The following is a 27,628-nucleotide window of genomic DNA, read 5'->3' on the forward strand; positions in this document are numbered from 1 at the left end:
CGGTCAGGGCGGGGAGACTGAGGGCTCCACCAGGGGCGGGCACAGTCGCGGGGCGCCGTGCGTGCCCTGCCCGATGTGGGAGAGCGGCAGCCCGACTGTCACAGAACAGGGGTCGAGTCAGTACCACCCGAGACTAGTCCTTCTGAGGAGGGGTTATCGGGACCACTGTAGATGTCTCTGAGCGAGGAGCGGGGCCGCCACCTCGGCGTGCTCTGTGTCGCCCGTGTGGTACGTGGCCGGCCTGGCGGACTTTCTGCTGCGACAAGAAGGGACGACGGTTGTCACCTCCACGTCCAGCGTTTCTCACTGGCATTGAATGTAGTCGTTAGGTCCTCTCTAGAGCCATTTTAGACAAAGGTGACAAGAAACACGGGGAGACCCCTGCCCCCTTGGGCAGTGGCGTCACGGGAACGAGAGTGCACCCTGGACTGTATACAGCCAGCACGTGAGGCGGCTGCCCCCCGGGTGCCATCTTTATCTACAGTGGGGTTTCCTTTGACTTCATGTGCGTGAGGGGGATGATGCATTTGTATCCGCTTAATTAGTGGTGTCACCGAGAAGAAAGCCAAGCTCTTCCTCCCGGATGTATGAGAGGACGCGCGCGTGTCTGGCTGTGTTGGCCGCAGGCCTCGTTGGCCCCACCTGTCCCCTCTACCCCCACACCACTACACGCTCCGAGTGACATGAATAACCGTGTCTGCCTTGCCTGGCTTCTTATTAAATGCTGTCCCTGAATCCCGTGTAAACATCACTCACAAGGAAACATGGCCATGCGTAGACAAAGGGACCAGATGTTTTTCAGAATAATGGGAAATGGGTGGATTATCTAGAAAGCCCAGATAAACAGGGAGGTGAGTGGTCACTGTGGTGTGACATGAGATGGTCCAGGTGCCTGTCAGCGACTGGACAAGTGCAGTGAAGGGGAGAGGCTGGGGGCGAACTCCAGTGGACGTGGCCGGAGGGGAGTGGAGAGAGAGAACCGTGGGAGCGTGCTGTGCGGTCCGAGGGTGTGAACAGCTGTCCGCAGGAAAGGCCTCTGGGTTCTGCAGACTCCTGACTGACTCGTGCCTTCCAGGGATGTGGTCGAGGTCCTGCTGAGGAACGACGCGCTGACCAACGTAGCCGATTCCAAAGGCTGTTACCCGCTGCACTTGGCCGCCTGGAAGGGGGACGCCCAGATCGTGCGGCTGCTCATCCACCAGGGGCCCTCGCACACCAGAGTCAACGAACAGGTCGGAAGGGAGGGGGAAGCTGCCCTCCCTCCCCCCAGCTCTGCTGCCCCCTTGGTAGCCTCACAGTGCCCGCCTGGTGCCCTGGTGCCCGCCGCAGCTCAGATCCCAGGGAAGCGGCCCTTCTGTGCCCGGGAGTGGCTCCCCTCCTGTTAGCACCCTCCTCTTAGTGTACCAGGGAGCTGTTCTTCCGTGAACATGCATTCTGTACGCATTTGAATCACGTAGACGTAGAATAACGCGATGATGAAAATATAAATACTAACCATGTGCATTTGGAAGAAGGCAAATTCTGAAAAATTGCTGAGAGTCCCTTTCTAGCTGGCAGGCTCAGTTAGTGGCACACTGTGCCCGTGCCATGGATGTGGTACTGCCACCCCTCCTAGTGAATAGACCCCCCCCAGTTCACGTGGGAACCGCACTGTGTGTGCACACATTGGAACTCACGGGGTGCTGAGAGTGAGTGCCCCCGGGATGGGGGTGCAGGTCAGGAGGGACGCAACAGAATGAACTTCACGTCCGTGACGCCTCCTAATGTTAGTTTAAGAGTGGCCATGCTTTGACAAAGCAGGAGTAATTCTTAGAAAATACCGCATTTCCCCAGGTATAAGACGCTCCCATGTATAGGACACACCTTAATTTTGGGGCCCGAAATTTGAAAAAGAATGTATTACATAAAGTTATTGAACTCAAGTTTTATTCATTATAAAATTCATACAACTCCTCATCACTGTCTAAACTCCCATCCATTAGCTTGTCCTCCTCTGTGTCTGATGACGAATCACTGTCTTCATAGATGGCCTCGTCCTCAGTTCCATCTATGGCATTTGAAATGCCACAGCTACTGTATGAGACGCACCCAGTTTTCAGACACCTAATTTTTTGAAACAGGGTGCGTCTTATACATGGGGAAATACGGTAAAAGGGCAGCATTTGAGTAAAAATACCGCACAGTGGCCATGGACTTAGGTCCTCCTCCTCTGTACCGTTATTACTTTTTGGAAAAGTCCTTGAATCACGCGTGTTCTAGGCGAGCCTCTTCTAAGACACCCGTGTACCTTGGAGCTGGGAGGACGTGGCTGGCTTTCCCTCCCTCCTCTCCGCTCAGAACAGAAGCAGGTACTTTTCTTAGTTGCTTGAACGACAGATGCTGCTGCTTCTCGCCCAGCGTAGGATCATTTTCCCTATGACTCTGCTGAGAAGAGCTGTTCAGTTACCTGTATCATTAGATCGGGGTTTTCCCTCCAAACATGGGAGCTGGTCTCCCAGTGCGTCCGCTGGCAGGCGGGCACGTTCCAGCGGGCTGCGGGCAGCGTGACTGGGGGCCCGCGGCGGGCAGCTCCGCACCAGCTCTGTGGTGCGGGGAGACGGAGGCGGGGCCCAGGGGGGAGATGGCGTGTGTGCAGCTGCTCCTCAGCTTCCCTGCCCCCTGCTAGGCTGTCGTGTTTCAGACAGGCGAGCCACAGACATTTAAGATCATCCGTGAGGATGTTTGTTTTTTTTGTTCGTTTGGTTTTTTTTTTTGTATTTTTCTGAAGCTGGAAACGGGGAGAGACAGTCAGACTCCCGCATGCACCCGAACGGGATCCACCCGGCACGCCCACCAGGGGGTGACGCTCTGCCCCTCCGGGATGTCGCTCTGCTGCGACCAGAGCCACTCCAGCGCCTGAAGCAGAGGCCAAGGAGCCATCCCCAGCGCCCGGGCCATCTTTGCTCCAATGGAGCCTCGGCTGCGGGAGGGGAAGAGAGAGACAGAGAGGAAGGGGGGGGGGTGGAGAAGCAGATGGGCGCTTCTCCTGTGTGCCCTGGACGGGAATCGAACCTGGGACTTCTGCATGCCAGGCCGACGCTCTACCACTGAGCCAACCGGCCAGGGCCAGGATGTTTGTTTTATAACATCAGGAATGAAAGTGGTCTCTTTGGAAGAAGCTAAATGTAGTTCACTCCTCTGACATAAACGATTGTAATTTCTCTTATCTGGAGGGAATTTATAAGGAAGTTTGCTTTATTTTTATTTTTATTTTATTTTATTTTATTTTTTACAGAGACAGAGAGTGAGTCAGAGAGAGGGATAGACAGGGACAGACAGACAGGAACGAAGAGAGATGAGAAGCATCAATCATCAGTTTTTCATTGCGCGTTGCAACACCTTAGTTGTTCATTGATTGCCCTCTCATATGTGCCTTGACCGTGAGCCTTCAGTGGACCGAGTAACCCCTTTCTTGGGTCCAAGCTGGTGGGCTTTTTTTGCTCAAACCAGATGAGCCCACACTCAAGCTAGAGACCTTGGGGTCTCGAACCTGGGTCCTCCGCATCCCAGTCCGACGCTCTATCCACTGCGCCACCGCCTGGTCAGGCAAGGAAGTTTGCTTTTAAGGAATATTCCTCGGTGTTAGGAAAAACAAAACAAAACAGAAACGAGACACCCCTTCAAGTCCTTCTCATGGAAGAAGTTTTCAGTAACCACGTCTCATCCTCTTGGCTGGCACCTGCCGGGGAGCACGGCTGCATGGGGTTTTGAGCCACTTGAGCATGCCAGCTTGTCCTGCTCACAGCTGCCTCCTGCCCGGGTAACCCCTGATAGGTGGGATGCCCCCACTGCCCTGAGTGCCTGCCAGGCGGGTGGGCGGGCGGGGCAGGGGCTGGGCAAGACCGCTGTAGCCCCTTGAAGGACCTGATGGGGCGAGGGAGTTGTCCCAAGTATTATACATTAATTTCTTTAACAGCCATTCCTGTGGTTACAGCCACTGGGATAAGAGGCGGTGGTGAGCCTGCCAAGCCCCGGAGACAGGAGACCGTCGTCCCCATTCACTTCCTTGTGAGGCACGAGAGCAGAGCCGAGCTGTCCTAGAGCGGGGCCCCCTCGGGGCTGGGCTGTGCAATTGCTTTGATATATTTCACCCATTTCATCCTCACATTTTCTTTTCCTCTCCTTTTTGTAGAATGCTCTTGAGATCAGAGAACTCAAAAAGTACGGCCCCTTTGACCCTTATATCAATGCCAAGGTGTGTACGTTGCTGTCAGGGTTTCTCTGCATCGTTTGTCCGAGCTGCGCTCTGCCTCTCTGGCCCTCTCCGCTTCCACTCTCGGGCTCCTCCTTGCCACCCTGGCTGGTGTCTGCTTCCGCCCGCCTGCCTCTGGCTCCTCTGGGAACGGGAATGGGAATGGGGATGGCAGCTTCGGTGGCTTTGGGTTTTGCTTTTTAAATTCCACGCTAAATCTGGAGAGCTTGGGTGCTTTTCTTGGGGTGTCTGAGAAGCTCGGAAGTGGCGGAAATGGGGGAAGAGATGGGACCCTGTTATATTATTTATTATATGCATAACTTAGCATTGTGATTTCTAAAATCATTTAAAGTAAAAAAAAATGCAATTAAAAGATTTCCAACGAATTAGCTTACTGTATAAGAAGCACAGAAACAATGATAAACTTTTGCTTCCTGGATTAAAAACAAATGCTTTCTGCGTTTCCATTGGGACGGGGGCTGGTTTCCAGTGGTCTGGGAGAGGGGGGTGTGGGGAGGGGGCCGCGGGGGCCTCAGAGCCTGTCCTTGTCTCCCCCCCCATTCCTGGAGCTTGTGCGTTTCCGCCTGGGACTCGAAAGCCTCAGTGCCCTCTCCCCAGCCCTTAGCTTCTCTTTCCGCCTGTCCCCCCGGCCATCGGAGGGCTCCGAATCGGGACATGACATTGCAGGGCCAGGCAGGGCCCGGGCCCGGTGTCCGTCCCTGCGAACCCAGGACTGGTGCCGGCTGCTGGCCGGCGACAGCCTGCGGCCTCCCCTGCCCCGCGACGGGGTCTGGGGGGTGGGTGGGTGGCGGTGTTCGCCTCTTTCCTCAGCGCCCTCACCTGCTGTTTCCGACCTGAGTTTTCATTCAGAGGAGGTTTGCTTTTAGGCAGTAGTTTTGGTGCTTGGGGGAGTCACCACATTGCTGGCGTGAGCTGCCTCTCACCCCCTCTGCACAGGGCTCTCCGGGGAGGGAGACGGGCACTTCTGGAGCTAATCCTGGTTTCCTTTGGGAAATGCCGACTTAGCGAGTCAAGCCTCCCGCGCCGGGCAGCCCCCTCGGGAAGAGCTTCCTCAGCTGTCGGGCTCCGATCGTGGAGGCGATTTGGTCTGGGATGGTGGCGCCTTAGCTTTGGTTTCGGCCCGCTCTTTAGACTCTGCCTTCTGATCTTCAGAATAGGAGCAGGCTCCATCTTCGATTTCTCCTTTATTCTTCATTGGAAAGTGGCCTGGCCGAGTGGGGGGTCTCGCAGGTCACCGTCTTCCAAGTCAGACCCCAGTTTGACTCTCGTGCTACCTCTTCTTGTTGACTTGAACAAGTTCCTTACTTTCTCCGAGCCTCAGTTTCCTCTTGTGTAAGATGGGGTGCACCAGTCTACTTGGCTGGGTTGTTTCAGTCAAGTATATAGAAAGTAAAAGTATCTGCTAACTAGTGATATTTGAGATCCTGATTTTAGAAGGCATATAGGTGGTGTTTCTGAAACTCTGCTTTGTCATTTGTTGTTTATTACTAGTGGGTGAAGCTTAATGACACATTTCTCCATTGGTCTGGTCAAGGTTGTGTTTGGGGGAGGCCCCTGAAGTGATGGTTTTCCCACTCCATGGTTAGTTTACGTAGCTTCCAGGACCCCGATAAAGGGTAACACTTTGGTTCCTGAAAGCACGTTTTCCTCTGCCTCAGTTTTGCACATGTGCGAGAAAGTAGTCTCAGTGGAATAAGAATGCACTCTTCTAGATAGAAATACTGCCCTTTGTCCCCCCTCCCCCGGCCCCCCGCCACCCCCAGGGCGTCAAGGGAGGAAGCTGTTTGGGGTGTGCTAAGAAGACACGCTTTTCTTGGGCCAAGTGGACTCTGACCGTCCTGGGCTTTGCCCTGACACCCGCGGTGGGTTTCCGTGGCCCCGCTTGTGTCTAGGAGTTGCCGTGGGTTTCCGTGGCCCCGCTTGTGTCTAGGAGTTGCCGTGGGTTTCCGTGGCCCCGCTTGTGTCTAGGAGTTGCCGTGGGTTTCCGTGGCCCCGCTTGTGTCTAGGAGTTGCCGTGGGTTTCCGTGGCCCCGCTTGTGTCTAGGAGTTGCCGTGGGTTTCCGTGGCCCCGCTTGTGTCTAGGAGTTGCCGTGGGTTTCCGTGGCCCCGCTTGTGTCTAGGAGTTGCTGTGGGTTTCCGTCGCCCCGGCTTGTGTCTAGGAGTTGTTTAGCTGCCGAGTCGTGTCAGGCACCTGTGGCGATGAAGAGGTCTCAGGTGTTGTCTGGGGAGCAGGGGTGGTTTTCGTGAGCCTTCGTCTTCCTGCTTGTCGTACAGAGCCTCGCCTTTGTCACAGGTTAGCAAGGACCAATGTGGCCAAATGTCAGCCAGCCTTAGCTAAGATGGGGCTGTTGAAATTGTTTTTCCCTTTTGTTTTTATTATTTACTTATTTTTTAGTGAGAGAGAGGGGGGGGGGAAGGGAGAGAGATGAGAAGCATCAGCTCATAATTGCAACACTTTAGTTCATTAATTGCCTCTCATACGTGCCTTGACTGAGGGGATGGGGGGGACTCCAGCTGAGCCAGTGGTCCCTTGCTCAAGCCAGCAACCTTTGGGCTTCAAGCCAGCGACCTTTGGGTTTAAACCATCCACCGTGGGGTCATGTCTATGAAGCTGGCAACCCCACGCTCAAGTGAACGAGCCCGCGCTCAGGCCGGCAACCTCGGGGTTTTAAGCCTGTGGCCTCAGCGCCCTACATCGAGGCTGTCCACTGCACCACCACCGGTCAGGCTGCTTTTCCCTTTTACAAGGGAAAAGTTAAATAAGTTACCTTATTTAACTTAGTCTGAATATTATAAGATGAGCAACAGTCAAATTAGTTTTAGGATAGATCTATTTTTCTATGTACTTAAAAATAATTTAATGTTAGAACTTGCAGAGACTTGGAAGTTATCTGGACCAGTTGTCTCCACACACTTGTCTGGTTGTATCAGAATCACCTAGCAAACTTTTATACAACTTGTTACTGTGAAAAAGTTTTCAACTTAACAAGTTACAAGAATATTGCCTTGAACTGTGCACTAGACTCTTCCCCCAGATTAACCGGTAGTTAACACTTTATCACAAGAGCACACACCCTCCCCTCTTCCCCATATATGTTACTGTTACTGTGGTTGATGATGAACTACCTGAAATTACATCATGGACATCGGGACCTTTATCCTCAAATACTTCAGCATGTATCTGCTACGAACAAAGACACTCACCTGTGTAACCACGGTACAGGTGACAGATTCAAAAAGTTCAACACTGATGCAATACTGTTATTCAGTATTGACTCTTTGTTCAAATATTACTAATTGTCTCCTTGTCCTTTAGAGCAGTTTTTTTTTTCTGACCCAGGACCGAGCCCAGGAGCACACGTGACCAGGAGTGGTTCCTCAGCCTTGCACAGTCTTTCGTGACATTGATGTGTTTGAAGAGTACAGGCCTGTTTTGTTGACTGTCCCTCAGTTTAAGTTTCCCTGAAGCAGGTTATACATGCTTGGCAGGGCTGCCACCGGGGGCAGTATGTCCTTCCTTTTTAGCGAATCTCATGAGCAGGCACACAATGTCAGTTTTTCTCATTCTTGAGATTACTTGGTTGACTTGGTGCCTGTTAGGTTGGTAAGCTTTCTTTTTTTTTAGTGAGAGGAGGGAGGTTAGTGAGACAGACTCCCACATGCGCCCTGACTGGGATCTGCCCAGCAACCCCCATCTGGGACTGATGCTTGAGTACTAAGCTATTTTTATTACCTGAGGCTGACAAGCTAGGTTGTGACCAACCGAGCTATCCTCAGTGCCCGGGGCCACACTCAAACCAATCTAGCCACTGGCTGTGGGAGGAGAAGAGGGAGAGAAAGGGGGGGAGGAAAGAGGAGAGAAGCCGATGGTCACTTCTCCTATGTGCCCTAACTGGGGATTGAACCTGGGATATCCATATGCTGGGCCTATGCTCTATCCACTGAGCCACCAGCCAGGGCCAGTAAGCTTTTTAATAATAGTTGTCCTGGGCTTTACCCTCTGGGGTACTAACTGCCCTGGCAAGTCTGGGGTGGGATTTAGTATTAGTTACTTTTTTTTTGTATTTTTCTGAAGCTGGAAACGGGGAGACACAGTCAGACAGACTCCTGCATGCGCCCGACCGGGATCCACCCGGCACGCCCACCATGGGGGCGATGCTCTGCCCCTCCGGGGCGTCGCTCTGCTGCAACCAGAGCCACTCTAGCGCCTGGGGCAGAGGCCAAGGAGCCATCCCCAGCGCCCAGGCCCCTCTTTGCTCCAATGGAGCCTTGGCTGCGGGAGGGGAAGAGAGAGACAGAGAGGAAGGAGGGGGGGTGGAGAAGCAAATGGGCGCTTCTCCTGTGTGCCCTGGCCGGGAATCTAACCTGGGTCCCCCGCACGCCAGGCCGACGCTCTACCGCTGAGCCAACCGGCCAGGGCAGTATTAGTTACTTTTAAGTTTGCGTGTAATTCCAAAACAAAGCCAGCTTGAGAACCACTGAGCTGAGCCAGCTTTCCACCCAGAACAGCATCTTCTCACCTCGAAGGTAGACCATCTGCCTCTTATTTTATTTGTTCGTTTGTTTGTTACTCCTAGTAACAAACAGAATTACTACTTGGCAGCCTCTTTCGGGATTCCACCGAATGTTGGTTTCTTAACTTGGTTGACATATGTCTTCCTAACCCTTCCATCTGTTGGTCGTAGCTCTGCCTTCCGGAGCCTTGCAGAGTGAGTCTAACTCCTTCCACATGCTAGACCCAGTTTGCGTGGTTTTCCTGTCTTCTAAATCTCAGGGGACCTGGTTTGTCCTTCTGTTCCAATTTTGGTGTATTTCTCAAGCCTATTCCATTGTTGCTACAGAGAGCTGTGGCCAGGTGTCCCTGACTTAGTATCTGTCAACAGTGGACTGGAGCACGTTTGGGCTGTAACCTCAGCACTGTGAGCTGATGGTTTTGAATAGTTCCAAGAAGAAAAAGGCCGTGGCCATGTTCTGTATGGTTTTCTGCTGATTGCATGTGTGTGTGTGTACACATAATTATGATGGATTTACACATTGAATGGGGTCTCCAGATGTAAAGGATGAGAGGGATCTTTTTTGTTTGAGAAGCACTGACCATAGCAAGAAAAGACAAAAGTGGTCTCGCGAGGGACAGGAATGGGAAGTCTGTGCAGGGACTTTAGGGAAAATTGGGGTGTTTCATCTCAGCCCCCTGCCTCGGTCCAGATTCAGAGTGGGGTGATTCTGGGACTCTTGAGATGTCGGGAGCACCTACCTGCGCTGCAATTTGGAAGGTACGGAAGAGAAGCGGTCCAGGTGGCCAGAAGTCTGTGCGCTCCTTGGAATTCCTCCCGTCCTTGTGGGCCCAGGAATGAACCCTCAGTCACTCCCTGCCCTGCTGTTGGCCAGAATCAAAGGGGAAACGGTAGTGAGCGCTCACTGCAACAGCCTGTGTTCGAGGGATGTGCTCACCACAGACATAAACGCAAGGTTGCCGTAGTTACCAGACCATGTCTGACAGGACAGAAACACAGGTAGGATGCTTCCTACACTGTGACTATGAGCATATCTTTCTACAGAGAGGTGTCAGGCCATTTTTAACATAGCTAGGACAGTTCCCTGGTATTAACGAAGATCTTGCCTTTTTAGCAAGGAAACTTGGTGGCAGCGGCCTTAGTTCTGGCAAATAAAATAAAATAGTAAAGTAAAAGTAAAATAAAGTAAAGTAAAGTGAAATAAAATATAGACTGTTTTCCCTGCTGGGTAGTTTAGAGGTCTATAGCAGCCCAGGCCCTAGTGGCCTACCTTTTACAAAGTCGAGGACAGATTATTCTAGTTGTTGGGGGACGACTTGGATGGAAAAGAGACAACGGTAACCGCTCCAGAGTAAACAAGGATTTCTGGATCGGGGTTTAATAAGAAGCTTTCTTGGCCCTTGCTGCTAATCTTGAGATATAAAACCCCGATAATCCTCTTAAACTCTTCTGGGCGGCCGCTTGGCCCCAGGACCGACCGCTCTGCAGAGAGCCGCTGTGAGCTTTTGCTGATGTCGCTGTCTTCTCGTCGTGAGAAAGGGAAGTGGCAGGTGTGAGTGTGCTCAGGGGACTCGTGCCATAGCTTCGTAGGAACTGGGCGTTCCAGGTGGCTGTCCTGAACGGCTGGTTTGGCACAGGGAGCCCCAGGAGTTGCTTTCTGCCCAGCGTGCCCCCTTCCCTCCAGGCTCGTAGGCTGACACGGAGTTGCCCCTGGGAGGCCTCCGCTCACTGGCCGTGTCTGTGGCCCGGACAGGCTGCGTGCACCCCCCCCCCCCCCCCGCCGCTCTCCTGTGCCACGCTTGTCCTCTGTGTATCTGTGTGCGTTTGTCCTGCGTGTGGCCCCTGCGGCCGCCCTCTCTGTCCTTACTTCATGTTTCACATTTCCTTTGCTGTACCTTGGCCTGTGGGGCCTCGCTCCCAGCAGCTCTGGGTCTTTCTGGTGCACTCAGTGCAGCTGGAGAAAATGATGCAAACGTCAGGTCGGAAGCAGGCGGAGTTGCATGCATGTGCAGGTGACTTCTGATCTGTTACTTTTGACACCACTCATTGAACTAAAGTAGTTGTAGAGACATTTAATTTTTACCTGCTGACCACTGAAAGGTGCATAATATTGACCCGGAGGACAAACCCCCTCATAAGCTTCGCTTCCCTAAAGAAGCCTCCTGGGTGAATTCAGGAACCTCAGACTCTCGTGGGAGAGTCGTTTTCCTTAGTGCTTCTAAAGAAAGGGAAGAGAGTGGAAATCCCTGCTTCCTGCTCTAATGATACATCGTCAGGAGCAGGAAAGCAAGGAGCATAGTTGGGCTAGTGCATCATTTGCTTCTGATGGATGAAAAGCACAAACTTCCCCCGGTATATTTTATTGAATTCAAAGGCAAATGGACATTGCAGAGCCACGGGGCGGTCAGTTTGGATTGACGGCAGTGTTACCATGTTGAATATTTTGCACCTTTGACGCAGAATGTTCACGCAGGGTCTGATGGATTCTTTCTCACATGGGAAGTGCTTCCCCGTGCTGGCGCTGCATGCAGGGCCAGCCCACCCCCCCCCAGCCCCCCCGGAGATGCCCCCAGGGCCGGCGGGGTCCCCCTGCCCTGCCCTGCCCTCCTGTGCCTCCCTGCCCTGGGAACGGCTATTGGCTGGCACCCCAGAGAGTGATTTCGGGGCTGTGTCTCTTTCTCACGGTGCTGCTGATTGATTTGCATGTGAGAAGCTAAGCGGAGACAACCCTCTCAGAAGAGCTCGTGTACGAGGCAGTGGGTGGCCAGCAGATCCAGATCCGGAGCCACAGGGTTGACCACTAAATTGTAAACCAGTTGAAGTTTAAAATGAACCAATAGCAGTGATATTATTGGCGTTGACCCGTGCCGGGGCTTCTGCCCAGGGCGGCCGGGAGTCTCCTCCTTCCCGGCAGGGGCGGTGGTGGCCCTTCCTGTCCTGTAAGCCAGGCCGGTGGGCTGGTCGGAGCCGTGGGGCGTTCCCGGGGAGTGTGTTGGCATTCTGACGGCTCCTCTTAGTCTCCACGTGTCGCTGCTATTTTTCTGACTTAAATTTCAATGGTTTTATGCCTGATTGTCCTGACGGACTGGCCGCCGGCCGCCCCCCTGACGCGGCCCGCTTGTCCACCCCTCAGAACAACGACAACGAGACGGCCCTGCACTGCGCGGCCCAGTACGGCCACTCGGAGGTGGTGAAGGTCCTCCTGGAGGAGCTGACGGACCCCACGATGCGCAACAACAAGTTCGAGACGCCGCTGGACCTGGCCGCGCTCTACGGGCGCCTGGAGGTGGTGAAGATGCTGCTCAACGCGCACCCCAACCTGCTGAGCTGCAACGCCAGGAAGCACACGCCGCTGCACCTGGCAGCCCGCAACGGCCACCGCGCCGTGGTCCAGGTGCTCCTGGCCGCCGGCATGGACAGCAACTACCAGGTAGCCGGGCCGCCGGCCTCGGGCGCGGGGGACGCGGTCGTCTCCGGGGGGCTTGCGTGCGGGCTGCCCCTCCCCCAGCAGGCTGGCGGCACGTGCCGGGGGCTGCCGTCCGTGGGGTTGGCTCATGTTACCGTCAAGCTTTAGGGACACGTCAGCGCCCCGAGTGAGTCCGTTACAGTTGGTTTCTTCTCAGGGGTGATGCAGTCATTACACCCCGAAAAGCTGATTACGGACGAGCTCTCAAACTTAGACAGGTTTCGTTATCTTCCCGTGCCTGTGTCCTCGTGCCTCTATGTAGCCCCTCCAAAGTGCCACCCACAGTTTTGCCCGTGGGAGGCGTGGCTCTGCCCGCTCAGATGAGTGGCCGGCCCTGAGGCCTGGCGTTGGCCGGACCGCACTGGGGGCGAAGGTGGTTTTTCCCCTCACACTTTTCTTCTCACTTGTCCTTCCGCCCGGGGAAGGTGGCACTCTGAGGAGTCGCACCCACAGGCGGCTCTCGGGCCGCCGTGCAATGAGCTGTGTGTGGCCCGCTGGTGGCACACCAAACGCCCTCGGTGTCCAGGCCACGGCCATGGTTTTGGAATCCGGACAAGGAAAACAGGGAAGATAATGACAGAGGACTTCGTGTGGCTCATTCCATTTTCCCGACCCTCTTGTCTCCGTCCCGTCCCGCCCACCGTGTGTGGCCACGCCAAACCCGGGTCCCTGTTCTGATGACACCCCGCTCCGTGCTCTCGTTTGCTTTCCAGACGGAGAAGGGCAGCGCTTTGCATGAGGCCGCTTTGTTTGGCAAGACCGATGTGGTGCAAATCCTGCTGGCCGCAGGTGAGAGGTCGGCAGCGCTGTCTCCTGGCATGCGGGTGGGGCTGTTCCCGCCCCAGCCTCCCCGGCGGGTGGGGGGGGCTGCTGGCTGCCTTTGAGCCCGGTGTGTGTATGTCTCCACTGATGGACTGCAAGTGTGCAAATTGTTGAGTCGCTGGGTTAAGTGGCTTTGGATGAAACATGGGCATGCTGCTGGGGGCGTTAGGTGTCCTGGGGTGTGACCCTCTTTGAGGCCCACTCGCCAACGTTCACCCCGCCGGTCTACCTACATGCCTTTCTAGGAATTGATGTCAACATAAAAGACAGCCGTGGACTGACTGCCCTGGACACTGTGAGGGAGCTGCCTTCTCAGAAGAGCCAGCAGATAGCAGCACTGATTGAAGGTATCGGTCTGCCTCCGGGTCGGCTCCAGGGGCACGCTGGCCGGACCACGGCGTTTGCGTTTGGTGCAGCTCTCTCTTTTTTCCTTTCTTTCCCTGTAGAGCACATGACCGGGAAGAGAAGTGCGAAAGAGATGGAGAAACCTCCCACACCCCAGCCCTCGCTCACCTCCAGTGCAGACTCCATACCCCAAAAGTCCCAGGGTAAGATGGCTCTCCTGAAGGGGTGCTCAGCGGGAGGAGCTGGACACTCTTCCGCGGCAGAATGGGAAATGTTTTTTTTTTTTTTTTAGTGAGAGGAGGGGAGGCAGAGACAGATTCCTGCATATGCCCCGACAGGGATCCACCCGGCAAGCCCACTAGGGGGTGATGCTCTGCCCTCTGGTGCCTTTGCTCATTGCTTGGCAATCGAGCTACTTTTAGCACCTGAGACAGAGGCCAAGGAGCCATCCTCAGTGCCCTGGGGCCAACTCATTCCAATCGAGTAATGGCTGCAGTAGAGGAGAAGAAGAGACAGAGAGAGAGAGAGAGAGAGAAATGAGAAGTGAGAAGTGAGAAGTGGCGGGTGAAGCAGATGGGCGCTTCTCCTGTGAGAGAGAGAGAGAGAGAGAGAGGTGAGAAGTGGCGGGTGAAGCAGATGGGCGCTTCTCCTGTGAGAGAGAGAGAGAGAGAGAGAGAGAGAGAAGTGAGAAGTGGCGGGTGAAGCAGATGGGCGCTTCTCCTGTGTGCCCTGGCCAGGAGTTGCCATCCACATGCAGGGCTGACGCTCTACCATTGAGGCAACTGGCCAGGGAGAAAAATCTCGACTTAAACAACAATTGCAGGGGGTAAGGAGCACAGAAGTTTACATTCAGATTCACCCATTTTCCCCGAGTGCTGTGCAAAGCTCTGTTGGACAGGGCCTAGGCCTTCGACAGCAGGCCTTTTCTTTCCCACTTTATACTCGGCTTTCACAGGCGGCTCTCTGGGGCCTGGGGTGAGTAGTGGGGAGCATCATCCTAAGATGACTCCAATCTCAGCAAAACCTCCTTTCTCTAACACACGCTCTGGTGTCTCGAGCCTAGTTGGCTCTGGAGCACAATAAATACTTAACGAGTGTCATGTGGTTGGTGGAGGTGTACACACAGATTCTGGTGCTGTATCCTGGGGCCAGTATAAGTGGCCAAGTGACGGAGGCATAGGCGGTCCAGCGTCCATCACTGCCAGGGTCCACCTGAACTTTCAGATTTGTGGAACAGCCTTTCGGCCCTCAGGTCCGGTGAGGGAGGAAGACAGAGTACAGACAGACGCCAGACGCCGACCCCCGGGGAGAGGCCATAGGAGCAGAGCACAGCCACACTGCCCAGGGCAGGGGACTTCTCAGAGGGGTGCAGGGACACTGTGGCCAGAGGATGCTCCCGTCTTCGCTGTGGAGTCCTGGCCCCTCCTCCCCGCCACACGCTTTCCCTGACCTCGTGATCTGCTAGGGGCGGGATTAATAGTTCCCTAAGCGCGCAGCTCTCAAGGATTTTAGTTACAGTTTTGACTCTCTGCAAGCGACCCAGAGACCCCCCCATCTGTGACGGGTGCTCACAGATTGGACCCAGGTCCCCTGAGGTTCGGAGCTGTCCCCTGAGTGGGTCTGTCAGCTGCTCTGCGCTGCCGTCCCCAGCTTTGAGCACACGGAGGCTCTCATGAAGAATTTACAGGGTTACTCAGGAGTTTAGTTACACTGCTACATTTTATGGTTTGCGTTTATGTTATGGTATTGAGGTATTTGGGGGTTTATGAAGGGCTTGGGGGGCACTCCTCATCACTGAAGGGTTTCTATGCTGAATAAGAGAAACACCCATTCACGTCTCAGGGTGTGAAGGGCGGCGGGAGCCCCATGCCCGTATCCATCGCGCACAGAGGTCACTCGTCCCCGCCCAGGGTGGCTGCTGGCTGGGCGCGTCACTGAACGGGCCCCGGGCATCCCGAGGTCGGAGACCCGAGACCATGTTCTCTCAGTAACTCTCCTGCCCTCCGAACTCCCCCGCAGGTGACGTGGAGAAAGCCGTGACCGAGCTGATCATCGACTTTGACACGAGCACTGAGGAGGAGGGCCCCTACGAGGCGCTGTACAACGCCGTCTCCTGCCACTCGCTGGACAGCGTGGCCAGCGGGCGCTCCTCCGACCGGGACTGTGTGAGCAGGGAGGCTGAGGCCACGGGCGCGGAAGCTGCCGGAGTGAGGCCGGTACGTGGCCTGGGCCCTCGGCAGGGTGGGGTTAGAGGGCGTGGCCCCTCGCTGTCCATGTGTCCGTCTCTGTTACCGTGCTTAAACTGCACAGGTCATGTTGAGGTCGAATTTTGTTTTTTCTAATTTCAGTAAACCTTATTTGCCTCTTTTCTTTCTGAAGTAAGAAGCAGGGAGGCAAACAAGACTCTCGCATGCGCCCAACCAGGATCCACTCGGCATGCCCACCAGGGGGCGATGCTCTGCCCATCTGGGGCGTTGTTCCCCTGCAACGAGAGCCATTCTAGCTCCTGAGGTGGAGGCCATGGAGCCATCCTCAGCGCCTGGGTCAACTTTGCTTCAATGGAGCCTTGGCTGCAGGAGGGGAAGAGAGAGACAGAGAGAAAGGAGAGGGGGAAGGGTGGAGAAGCATATGGACGCTTCTCCTATGTGCCCTGGTCGGGAATTGAACCTGGGACATCCACACACCAGGCTGGAGCTCTACCATTGAGCCAACCGGGCAGGGCCCTGTTTGCCTCTTTTCATTTCTGTTTGGCCTTAATGCAGCTGCTTCAGTGTGTGGGGCCCTTGCTGTCTGTGTAGCCTACTTTCTCCCTGGAGAGCGGTTCCGACGGACAGAGCTCGCTGAGATAAGCTCCTGTCCACCCTGAGTGCGTGCTCACCTTCCCCCGCCCTCAGAGAGTCACCTTTGGGCTGGATGGATGTCTGCATTCAGCAGGGTGGTGACTAGGTTGAATCAGACACCACATGTAACAACTAGTGTGTGACATTTGTTTTCCTCAGTTACAAACTGTCCCGCCACTGAAATGGTAACATGAGGACAGCCCTTAATTTTTCCTTCTCAGGGGCCACCTTTCTGTCTCGCTGCTCCTGTGCCCGGTACCGGGTTCTGTTCTGCCCTCGTACGTTGTTCTCTAGTCTGCCCCCCTCCCCCATTCGTCCTGGGCTTTTACGGGGGTCGCGGGTTGGGCGGAGGCCTAAGCCTGACTCAGTGGGCCCACTGAGCCTCCTCTCTGCATTTCCAGAGACAGTAATGTGAGGCTTTTCCCACACTGACCACTGCTCCGATGGGCCCCGGGGCCATCCCGCCTTGAGGCCTAGTTTCACGTGCACTTACTTCCTCCTGCCGGAGTCTCCCTCTGGGCTGAATCTGGCTTAGGACATGTTTGTGATCTTCTGGCTGCGAGGTGATCCTGGGGTGTTTGAGGTGTGCCCCAGGAGGGGCCTGCTGGTTCCTGGTGTTCTTCTGCGTGAGGCTCCTTGCCCCGCCCCGGTACAGACCCCTCACTTCAGTACAGACTTCGGAAAGGCCGGCCAGTGTTGTGGTCGCCCAGCAGGGAGGGCGAGATCAAGGGCCGTGGTAAAACTTGTGAACAGTGAAGGCAAGCGCCTGTGCTGAGCACTGGGAACACCGTCGCTCTGCAGACAGAGCGGGGTGTGTGTGTGTCACTTTGTTCACTGTTAGCTACAAATGCCTTAATCAAATCCACCTGTGCCGGGAGGTGTTGCTCTCCGTGGTATTTACAGGGGATGCCCAGTAGAGGGAGCTGGAGGCTCTGCGAGAAGACGGAGGGCTGCTGGAGGAGGCTTTGAGGAACCAAGCTCCTGTGGGGCCGGGCCTCCGGTTGGCAGTCCCTTTGTTCCACGCTCGTCTGGAAACCCAGCCTCCGCGGTCCTTCCCTGTAGAAACGGACGTGTCTGGGGCTCACGCTTTGCCGTTTGCATCTGCGCATGCTGTGGCCGTGCCGCCCGCCCGGCCCTCGGTCATTCCCCGCAGCAGCAGGGGGACTGCTGTACATCTCGTGCACTCAGTGGACGGGGTGTATCCATCAGCACCGCACGTCCGGGCCCGGGGCCAAAGCTGTGACGTTAGGAAAAAAGAGCATCATGCCTCTCTTTGCTGCCAGTGTCCCTGGTGTCCCTGCTTGTACAAAAGGCTTTCGTGTTGTTCTTTACAGGCTCCTGCAGGGCGCGGAGCCTCCTAGGCGGGCCCTTTGTTGTTGTGTTCCCATTTGTTCTTCCTCCGGTGTTGGTGTCCCACGGCTGGGGAACTGGTGTGGGCTCTGGGCCTGCTGCTTTTGCTGTTCCTTCCTCACAAGGTGGCACCTCTGGAATGGGGTGGGGGGGGGGGGACTTAGTGGAGGTCTCGTCTGGATGGCTTTGTTCGGCTTGAATGGGGGAACCTGTGTTGAAGCTGTTGCCTCTTCCTCCCGACCGGCGAGCTCTGGGATAGACACAGTGTTGCAAGTACTGCTGGGACAGTGGCTAACCTAGCCAGCTCTGGGATAGAAACAGTGTTGCAAGTACTGCTGGGACAGTGGCTAACCTAGCCAGCTCTGGGATAGAAACAGTGTTGCAAGTACTGCTGGGACAGCGGCTAACCTAGCCAGCTCTGAGATAGAAACAGTGTTGTAAGTACTGCTGGGACAGTGGCTAACCCAGCAAGCCCTGGGAAGAAACAGTGTTGCAAGTACTGCTGGGACAGTGGCTAACCTAGCCAGCTCTGGGATAGAAACAGTGTTGCAAGTACTGCTGGGACAACGGCTAACCTAGCCAGCTCTGAGATAGAAACAGTGTTGTAAGTACTGCTGGGACAGTAGCTAACCTAGCCAGCTCTGGGATAGAAACAGTGTTGCAAGTACTGCTGGGACAGTGGCTAACCTAGCCAGCTCTGGGATAGAAACAGTGTTGCAAGTACTGCTGGGACAGCGGCTAACCTAGCCAGCTCTGAGATAGAAACAGTGTTGTAAGTACTGCTGGGACAGTAGCTAACCTAGCCAGCTCTGGGATAGAAACAGTGTTGCAAGTACTGCTGGGACAGTGGCTAACCTAGCCAGCTCTGGGATAGAAACAGTGTTGCAAGTACTGCTGGGACAGCGGCTAACCCAGCCAGCTCTGAGATAGAAACAGTGTTGTAAGTACTGCTGGGACAGTGGCTAACCCAGCAAGCCCTGGGAAGAAACAGTGTTGCAAGTACTGCTGGGACAGTGGCTAACCCAGCAAGCCCTGGGAAGAAACAGTGTTGCAAGTACTGCTGGGACAGTGGCTAACCTAGCCAGCTCTGGGATAGAAACAGTGTTGCAAGTACTGCTGGGACAACGGCTAACCTAGCCAGCTCTGAGATAGAAACAGTGTTGTAAGTACTGCTGGGACAGTGGCTAACCCAGCAAGCCCTGGGATAGAAACAGTGTTGCAAGTACTGCTGGGACAGTGGCTAACCTAGCCAGCTCTGGGATAGAAACAGTGTTGCAAGTACTGCTGGGACAGTGGCTAACCCAGCAAGCTCTGGGATAGAAAACAGTGTTGCAAGTACTGCTGGGACAGTGGCTAACCCAGCAAGCCCTGGGATAGAAACAGTGTTGCAAGTACTGCTGGGACAGTGGCTAACCCAGCAAGCCCTGGGATAGAAACAGTGTTGCAAGTACTGCTGGGACAGTGGCTAACCCAGCAAGCTCTGGGATAGAAAACAGTGTTGCAAGTACTGCTGGGACAGTGGCTAACCCAGCAAGCCCTGGGATAGAAACAGTGTTGCAAGTACTGCTGGGACAGTGGCTAACCCAGCAAGCCCTGGGATAGAAACAGTGTTGCAAGTACTGCTGGGACAGTGGCAACCCAGCAAGCCCTGGGATAGAAACAGTGTTGTAAGTACTGCTGGGACAGCGGCTAACCCAGCCAGCCCTGGGATAGAAACATTGTTGCAAGTACTGCTGGGACAGTAGCTAACCTAGCCAGCTCTGGGATAGACACAGTGTTGCAAGTACTGCTGGGACAGTGGCTAACCTAGCAAGCTCTGGGATAGAAACGGTGTTGCAAGTACTGCTGGGACAGTGGCTAACCTAGCCAGCTCTGGGATAGAAACAGTGTTGCAAATACTGCTGGGACAGTGGCTGAACCCAGCAAGCCCTGGGATAGAAACAGTGTTGCAAGTACTGCTGGGACAGTGGCAACCCAGCAAGCCCTGGGATAGAAACAGTGTTGCAGGTACGGGGGCACAGTGGCAACTGCTCTGCAGGTTCTCTCACAGGAGGTCGTTCTGTGTCCCCAGGGCAGGGCTGGCAAATGGGGGCCACAAACAGCCGCCTCTTTCAGCAAATAAAGTTTTATTGGAACGTAGGCACGCCCACTCGTTTCCAGATATTCCGTGGCTGCTTTTGTACCGCGCTGGCAGAGTTGACGGCAGAACCTAAAGTATTCATTCATCCCCTGGCCCTTTTTTTTTTTTAACTGGTATGCTTTTATTTTATTTTATTTTATTTTATTTATTTATTTATTTATTTATTTATTTATTTTAAAGGAACAGAGAGAGTCAGAGGGATAGATAGGGTCAGAAAGGAATGGAGATAAGAAGCATCAGTCATCAGTTTTTCGTTGCGAGACCTTAGTTGTTCAGTGATTGCTTTCTCATATGTGCCTTGATTGCGGGCCTTCAGCAGACCGAGTAACCCCTTGCTTGAGCCAGCGACCTTGAGTTTAAGCTGGTGAGCTTTTTGCTCAAGCCAGATAAGCCCGCGCTCAAGCTGGTGACCTCGGGGTCTCGAACCTGGATCCTCCGCATCTCAGTCCAACGCTCTATCCACTGTGCCACCGCCTGGTCAGGCTCCCTGGTCCTTTAAGAAACAGCTTGCCAACCCCTTTCCCAGAGCAGAGAACAGACAGGTATTATTTATAAAAATGCGCTGAGGTGAAATAGGGTTTTCATATGCTAATGATACATAATAGTAATCATGGAAGGAGGTGGGGGAAGACCAGAGACCACTGTGAGCTTTTGCCCAGAAACAGACGGCCTCTGTTGGGCAAACAAGGGTGTTAGGCGTGCTCGCTGGTGCACTGGCTGCAAGCACTCTGCCCAATTACTGCGTGAGCCCGTGGCAGAGGCACATGCGCACGGCCTACGTAAGGCTACGGGTGCTCGCATTCGGAAGGGATTGTGGGTGGCGAATTGGAGATTGCCTGCCCGCCACTGTGAGGGACCATTCTTTTTGTTTCTTTGCCTGAGAAGCGGTTTCCCCTGCCTGTGGGCTCGTCAGCCATTGCGGGAATTTATTAAACAGAACGGCCCAATGCTTTCTGGCTCCGCAGTTCCTCTACCGTCTGCCCGGATCGGATGTGGACCTGCCTGGCCTTGGCCACCGGTGTCACAGCCCCCGAGTGCTGACAGGAGGGGCCATCTCTGTCCTCTGTCACTGCCCTCCTCGCTTCCTCAGTGACTGTGGGTAGAGCTCGGACATGTGTTCCTCGCACTCGCTCTCTCCTCCTTTCAGAGCAGACGGGAAGTCCAGCCGCGGGTCTTCCCGGGCTGCAGTCTGTCGGACGGCATCGTGAAGGGCGCGATCTGACCGCCACTTTGTGGCAGTCACTGGTCTCGTGGGTGAGGTGAGGACAGGCGAGCGGGCTCTGTCGTCGCTGCGGGAGCCGTCCGCAGGCGGGCACACCGTTGCGGTGCTTGTGTGCGGGGTCCCGTGTCTGTGCGGGCACAAACCGTGAGTGTGGTTTCTGTGGACTCGACACGATTCTTGTTCATGTTCAAGGATTAAGGTCAGAGTAACCCAGAAAGTCAGATACCTGAAGAAGAGAGCTAACGGAATACTTGCTTTTCTCTTGTGCAGCGGGAACGCCCGCCGCCTCCAGCAAAGCCGCCGCCTGACGAGGAGGAGGAGGAAGACCGCAGGGACAGAGACAAGAAGCGCTTCCCCCTGACGGCCTTGGAGGTGAGGGCAGGGGCGCGTTCCCACCCCTGCGCACGCCTGGCGGGGCCTCCATGCGCGCACAGAAGACTTGGCTCTCTCATGCTGCACCTCCTCCTGGGACTAGAACACCCGTGCTGCGTGTCTCAGTGACCCGGAGCGAGACCCCTTAGACCCACTCAGAGGCACTTGGCCAGGCGGCCCAGTGGCGCCCTCCAAAGGACGGGCCGCTCGTGGCCCCCTCGCCCTGGGCTGCGCCACACCCCCCACATGTCTTCTCCTGACTCCAGGGGCAGCAGTCCTCTTTGCTTTTGCACCTGCGTTGTCTTCTGATCTGCAATCTGGAGACTCCCCTGGTCCCTGGTCCCTGGACTGTCACGCGAGTAGGCTCTGATGGTTGGTCCCGCACAGCTTATTTCTGTGTTTGTCTGCACCAGGACCAGCGTGGAGAGGTGGTGGACTCTGGAGGGAAATGGGGGCGCAGGGGGAGCAAAGACAGTAGTCCACCTCTTTATAAGAAGTATCATCACGGGGTGAATAGTGTGGTCTTCTCACTGAGGTTTTTCAGGAAAATCACCTTTTCTTTGACCTTTCACTTCCCCAATGCTCCTGTGGCACTTCTTACCATTCAAAGAGTGTTTATTATTTACTGAAAATATTACAAAGCTTCAATAGTCTGTTTTGTAGCTTGTTCAGTGCCCTGTTCTCCCATTTAAAAATCAGCCAATGTAAACTGGTCACAGAGGTCTCATTATGCCCGGAAGTAGGAGTCCATGTTTTTACAGTACTGTCATGGACCAGCCAGTGAAACGGGTGCTTTTGTTTAATACAAACACCTAGAACCATAAAGATGGCTTCAGTTGAACGAAATGTATAAATGCAAGGAAGGCCTTCTAAGAATGTAAGTTGGTGTTGGAGAGAGGAGGCGATTTCCATGCTATGTACAAATTCTGTTCTTATTTCTCCCAATCTCTTAATTGCTGGGTATTAATGATTACGTCCCTACTAAGGGGTCTCTGCAGTGCCAGCCTGCAGGGTCCGAGCACAGTGGAGTGGACACGGGGCACGTCTTCCCGTGGAGACTGGCCTGTGCCTCCCTCCCTGCGAGGGGCACCCTGGGGACGTGGGGCCTATTCCGCTGGGGCTGGGTCCCTGTAAGTGCCCGTGCCGCCTCTTTGACAAGGACTTGTTTTGACAAGGACTTGGATTGATTCCTGATGTCCACGGTAAGGGCAAGGACCTTAAAGAAGTCCTGGGTAATTGGGACTTTCTCTCCTCCCAAGACTTGGTGGAGCAGACGGTTTGGCAGTAACACAGAGCCGAGGTGGGGCAGTCTCCACGTTGCTGTCCCAGACGGGAGGCCCCCGAGTCGCACCTAGGACTCGCTTGGGCAGAGCCGGCGATCCGGGGTCAGTCAGACCAGCAGAGTCGGTGCTTGGAAGACTGGGAGAACCCTGGGGCTGCTTTCTTAGTGGTGACTATAAGTACGTGACTAGGGAGGTGATGTGGTCTGGGTCATTGGCCTTTTAATGATCAAGGCACGTTCTGCTTGCCGTTGTCTGAACAAATACGTAGGTCTGCTCCAGAAGTGGACTTTCTGCTTTGTTTAGTTTGGCTGTAGTCTTCACCGTCTTTATTTCTTATACTCGCAAAGCTTTGCTACCCTGAACCTCATCTCCTGGGAGGCAGTGACTTCATCCAAGTTTAGACAGTTGTGCCTGGCCAGCAGTCTGTCCCAACGTCTGTGTCCTGTTCCTGAGACTTGTCATTGTCAAGTGACCTTTGGAAGCCTTTAAGGGAAGCTGGGCAGACCTGGCCCCAGGAGAGCTTCTCAGAGCAGTGAGCAGATCGTGAAACTAGTCACATACACACGTAACCTGTGTGCACATGCACACGCTGTGTGGGTGTCTGTGCCCCACCAGGTGGCTGCCTGCCGGCCGCCCTGGGCATCCGTGCACTTCCCTGTGCCCAAGTGTGTTCATGCAGAGGTGCGGCTGCTCTGGAGTTTCTTCCCAGAAAGCTGCCCACACCCACCTGGCCATTCCGTTGGTCACAGTTTGGTGGTCATAGCTTTTCTTTGCAGCAAAAATGTTACTTCCCATAAAGCATTAGAATATGTAGGGTTTTTTTTGGGGGGGGGGAGGGTGGGGCTTTGATTATTGCCAGCCTTGGGGAAGTGGAGAAAAAGATTAAGTAGTAACTTAGTAAAGAGCAGAATCCTGGCCCTGGCCGGTTAGTTCAGTGCATAGAGCGGCAGCCCAGCATGCGGACGTCCCGGGCTGTTTGATTCCCAGTCAGGGCATATATGAGAAGTGACCGTCTGCTTCCCCTCCCTCTTCCCCTCCCTCTTCCCCTCCTCTCTCTCTCTCTCTCTCTCTCTCTCTCTCTTTCTCTCTCTCTCTCTCCCCCCCTCCCCCTCTTGCAGCCAGTGGCTCAGTTGGTTCAAACATCGGCCCCGGATGCTGAGAATAGCTTGGTTGATTCACGCATCAGCCCCAGATGGGGGTTGCCAGGTGGATCCCGGTTGGGACGCATGCAGGAGTCTGTCTCACTGTCTCCCCTTCTCTCACTTAAAAAAAAAGAAAACAGAATCCTTTCTGTTGACAGTCAGTTCTTGCCACATTCACTGTGTCACAGAGCTTCTCGATTGGGAGCTAGGAAGGCTCGAAGGAAAGCAGTTTAGTGTTTTGTTGTGAAATTTTAATCCCATAGCTGACAGGGACCAGGACAAAGCAAAATGTATTACCCTGCTAGTGGCCTGCTTATGAGTGGGGACTGTCAGACGTCTGAAGGGGAGAGAGCGTTCCAGACTCGACGGGGGACTCACACTTCCCAGAACAAAGGGCACAGCTTGGTCCAGAACCAGAGGCAGTGGTCTTGACGGCCCCAGCTCTGCGGGAGCTTTCTATGTGACCGTGGGCCGGTCCCTGGGCCTCTCTGGGGGCCGGCTTTTCACCTGCAGAATGAAAGAGCTGGCACCCGGGGCTCTCCAGCTGTGACTGACAGCAGGGTCCCTTCCAGCTCTGACAGTTGCTGGCTCTCTGTTCCTAGTCACCATGCACAAAGCCACAGGCATGGAGTGGACGCAGGTCCGTGGGCCCGATGGCCAGACGGTCATTGTGAGCCCCGTCCCGCTTGGGAAGGAAGGCCCGCCCCCCGGCTGTCAGGTCCCTCGGAGCCCTGCTGTGGGCAGAGCACACAGAGTCGGACATCCAGGCTCTGCCTCCGTGGCGGCTGTGGGTGTGCGGACCTGCAGCCCACGCCCTCCTGCCTGTGCGGCCTGTGGTGTTGACGCTCAGTGAACCGCTCAGTGGCCCTTTTGTCCCCTTGAACTGTGTTCCTGTGACAAGGTGGAGGAGTAGGCAATGCGGCAGAGGGCTCCTCGCAGTGAAACAGCCTTCAGCTCCGGGGGTGGGGGGCGGGGGGCTCCCAGCACGTGGCGCCCCTGCTGTGCCCGGCAAAACTTCGGGAAGAGCCTCCTGTCTGCTGCTGGGCTGCAGCCTCGTTAACCTGCGGGAGCGGCCGCCTCACTTATCCGCGGCCACGAGGCTCCTCGCTGTCCCCTCAGCCCTGACAGGGGCCACAGCAAGCTACGCCCCCGCGGGGCTCCGCTGTGACACCTCACAGACCCCATCATCCCCAGCGGGCGGCGGGCCACGCCGGAGGAGAAGGGGGGCCTGTGTGCGCCAGACAGCGAGTCCTGTCTGGGGAACCGTCCTCGTGGGTGGGTTGGGAGGTCCCCTCTCCCCTTGCTCACGACGTACTTCTTGTCCTGGACAGACGGCTCAAGAAGAGACTCTGTGCTTTGGTTAGTTGTCTTAACAGCTGGTGTGTGATGGTTCTTAAACGGCCTGGGAAGCTGTTGAATTCTCAGGACCGATGAGCCAGAATCACCCTCTGGCGCTGGGGTCTCGTCCTGTCTCTCGGGGCGGCTGTCGCGCTGACCCTGGTGTTCCTGGCTTGCTTCGAGCTCAGCTACCCCGGCTCCGCGACTCGCTGGCCACCGGGCCCTCGGCTGACTGGGTCAGTTGGCAGGTGTGGGAGCCAGCGCCGGCCCGACTTCCTCGGAGAGCCGGCTGCCTGGACCAGGGCTTCCTCAGATGGGGCCGCTGCCTCCCTGTTTCCCGAACCAGGACGGGAGGAACGAATTTGAAATTGTGTTCTCATAAACGTGGTAGGAAGCTGGCTGTGGGGAAATGCTTCCTCACAACCCCCAGGGAATAATGGCCCGTGGGAGCGGAGGACCTGCAGAGCGCTTCGTCCTGAGTGAATGGCAGTCACTCGGGGTCAGCCAGCGTCATTCCGATCGGCGCTGGCGACAGCGGGGTGGACCCCAGCCTCGGGGGGCCCTCTTGTGTGCTGGGAAAGACACGTGGAGGCGGGAAGCGTCGCCCGCAGGAAAGAGATGGCGCGAGCGCGCTGGCGATGGGAGAGGCAGGAGGGGGACCTCAGGTCTCATTCACGTTTATTTAGAAGATAAAATGAGGGGAGAGAAGGGAGTGTGTCGGTCAGAGGTCACCCCGGGGCGAGGTCACCACGGGGCGAGGCTCAGGTGCATGGTCCAGGAAGGGTGCTGTGATTCCGCGGCCGCCGAGGCCCTGCCTCTCTTCCCTCCTCCTCTCAGACGGAACAGGGACAGTCGTCTCGGCTTTGTTCCCCGTGAGCTGTTTGCCGTGAACAGTCCGCTGTGCTTCCTCCCTCAGGTCTTGGCCCCGAGGCCCCGGGCCCCAGGGAGTGCAGCCAGGGAGGAGGACGAGCATCCCTACGAGCTCCTGTCCACGGCAGAAACAAAGAAGCCGGCGGCCTCGGCGTCCGCGGAGGGGAAAACAAAAGGTACGTTCCCGACAGAAACAGCCCAAAGGGGTTTGAAAGTTTGTGATCTGCGGGGAAGGAGATAACAGTGTTCCCGGCAGACTGAGGGGTGGGGGGTGCCCCGGCCTTCAGTACAGGGGTCGGAGTCGGTGGGCCGCCTTCCCGCAGGTGGGGCAGGGAGGAGCCCGGGTCAGGTCAGGCTGGGCGTGCCCTGGAGAGGGGCTCTCCGGTCGTGCAGGATTGACCGGGGGTCTCAGGTCACGGCCCTCAAGCTAGAGCCCTGGAGAAACAGGCCCGACACGCCGTCCCTTTGGGCTCAGGCCGACGGCACTGGCTCTGCCGAGTCCGGCCTCAGAGTGAGACGCTCCCGGGGCGGGGCCAGGATTGGCTGTCACCGGGTAACTGGGGTGCTCTGCTGCCTTGGCCTACTTCCATCGCTGCTGCGAGTGCAGCGTCCTCTGTGAGGGTCGGGGCGCTGTGCGACCGGGATCCAGCCGGGCGGCGTGGCCGTGGCCGTGGGCGCAGGCACGGCAGAGGTGGGTGCCCCTGCCGCTGGTCAGCCCACCCGTGAGCACTCCTCCTCGGGGGAGAGCAGGAAGGGCGGGGCACTTCCCGCCGCAGGGGCAGGAACTCGGCGCCTCTCCTCGCTGCCCAGAGCTCGCAGGGACGGGTCCGTCCTGAGGCATGCGCTGTGCCTCCTTCCAGTCCCGAGACAGTCCCTGCTCAGGTCAGAGCGGGGGTGCGAGGGGGTGCTCGGCCTGTCAGAAGGGGTGACATGTCATATGTGGGTGACATTGTGGATCTTAATTTTTTTAAAAATTATTATTATTTAAAAATATTTTTTTAATTCATTTTAGAGGGGAGAGGGAGAGACAGAGGGAGAGAGAGAGAGGAGAGACAGAGAGAAGGGGGAGGAGCTGGAAGCATCAACTCCCATATGTGCCTTGACCAGGCAAGCCCAGGGTTTCAAACCGGCGACCTTAGCATTTCCAGGTCGATGCCCCATCCACTGCCCCACCACAGGTCAGGCTGTGGATCTTAATTTTAAAGGGCCCATCAGTAAGGTTTCTCTCTGGCATGCAGAAACTTTGTGGGTTTGTAAGTTTTGTTTTGTTTTGGTTTGGCTTCCATTTGGAGCTTTTAGAAAAGGGTTATCATTTCAACACAGTAAAGTTCACTCTTTTGTGTACAATTCTGTGAGTTTTGACAGCTGTAGTCATTATAACTGCTACCCTGATCGAGAGACAGAACAGTTTAATCACACCAAAACGTTCTCAGTGTCCCCTTGGAGTCACTCCTGCGCCCTTCCCTGACCTCTGGCAGCCACTGCTCTGATGTCTGTCCTAGTAATTTTGCCTTTCCCAGAATGTCTTAGAAATGGAGTCACGCAGTGTGCGCCCTGGGAGTCTGGCCCTTTCCCTCAGCAGGACTCACCAGCGGCTCCTCCGTGGTGTTGCGTGTGTCCGAGAGTCCCTCCTTTTCAGTGCTGAGTAGTGTGCCCTCGTGTGGATGGACCG

The 27,628-nt window shown here is 55.5% G+C and overlaps 1 protein-coding gene across 7 annotated transcripts in view; it reads left to right on the forward strand.

Moving 5' to 3' along the window:
- ANKS1A (ankyrin repeat and sterile alpha motif domain containing 1A) overlaps positions 1–27,628 on the forward strand; it is a 188,024-nt gene that overhangs the window by 80,689 nt on the left and 79,707 nt on the right. For 5 of the 7 annotated variants that reach the window (XM_066280963.1, XM_066281035.1, XM_066281191.1 and 2 more), the window contains exons 3-11: positions 1,076–1,232; positions 4,172–4,234; positions 11,900–12,196; positions 12,946–13,021; positions 13,300–13,401; positions 13,501–13,602; positions 15,419–15,615; positions 21,222–21,323; positions 26,003–26,132. In XM_066280963.1, coding sequence (XP_066137060.1) covers positions 1,076–1,232; positions 4,172–4,234; positions 11,900–12,196; positions 12,946–13,021; positions 13,300–13,401; positions 13,501–13,602; positions 15,419–15,615; positions 21,222–21,323; positions 26,003–26,132 — 1,226 coding nt within the window. The remainder of the gene's footprint in view (positions 1–1,075; positions 1,233–4,171; positions 4,235–11,899; positions 12,197–12,945; positions 13,022–13,299; positions 13,402–13,500; positions 13,603–15,418; positions 15,616–21,221; positions 21,324–26,002; positions 26,133–27,628) is intronic. The other 2 variants (XM_066281113.1, XM_066232494.1) reach the window with 1 other exon arrangement.

Source organism: Saccopteryx bilineata, chromosome 1, assembly GCF_036850765.1.
Source record: "Saccopteryx bilineata isolate mSacBil1 chromosome 1, mSacBil1_pri_phased_curated, whole genome shotgun sequence".
Lineage (NCBI taxonomy): Eukaryota > Metazoa > Chordata > Mammalia > Chiroptera > Emballonuridae > Saccopteryx > Saccopteryx bilineata.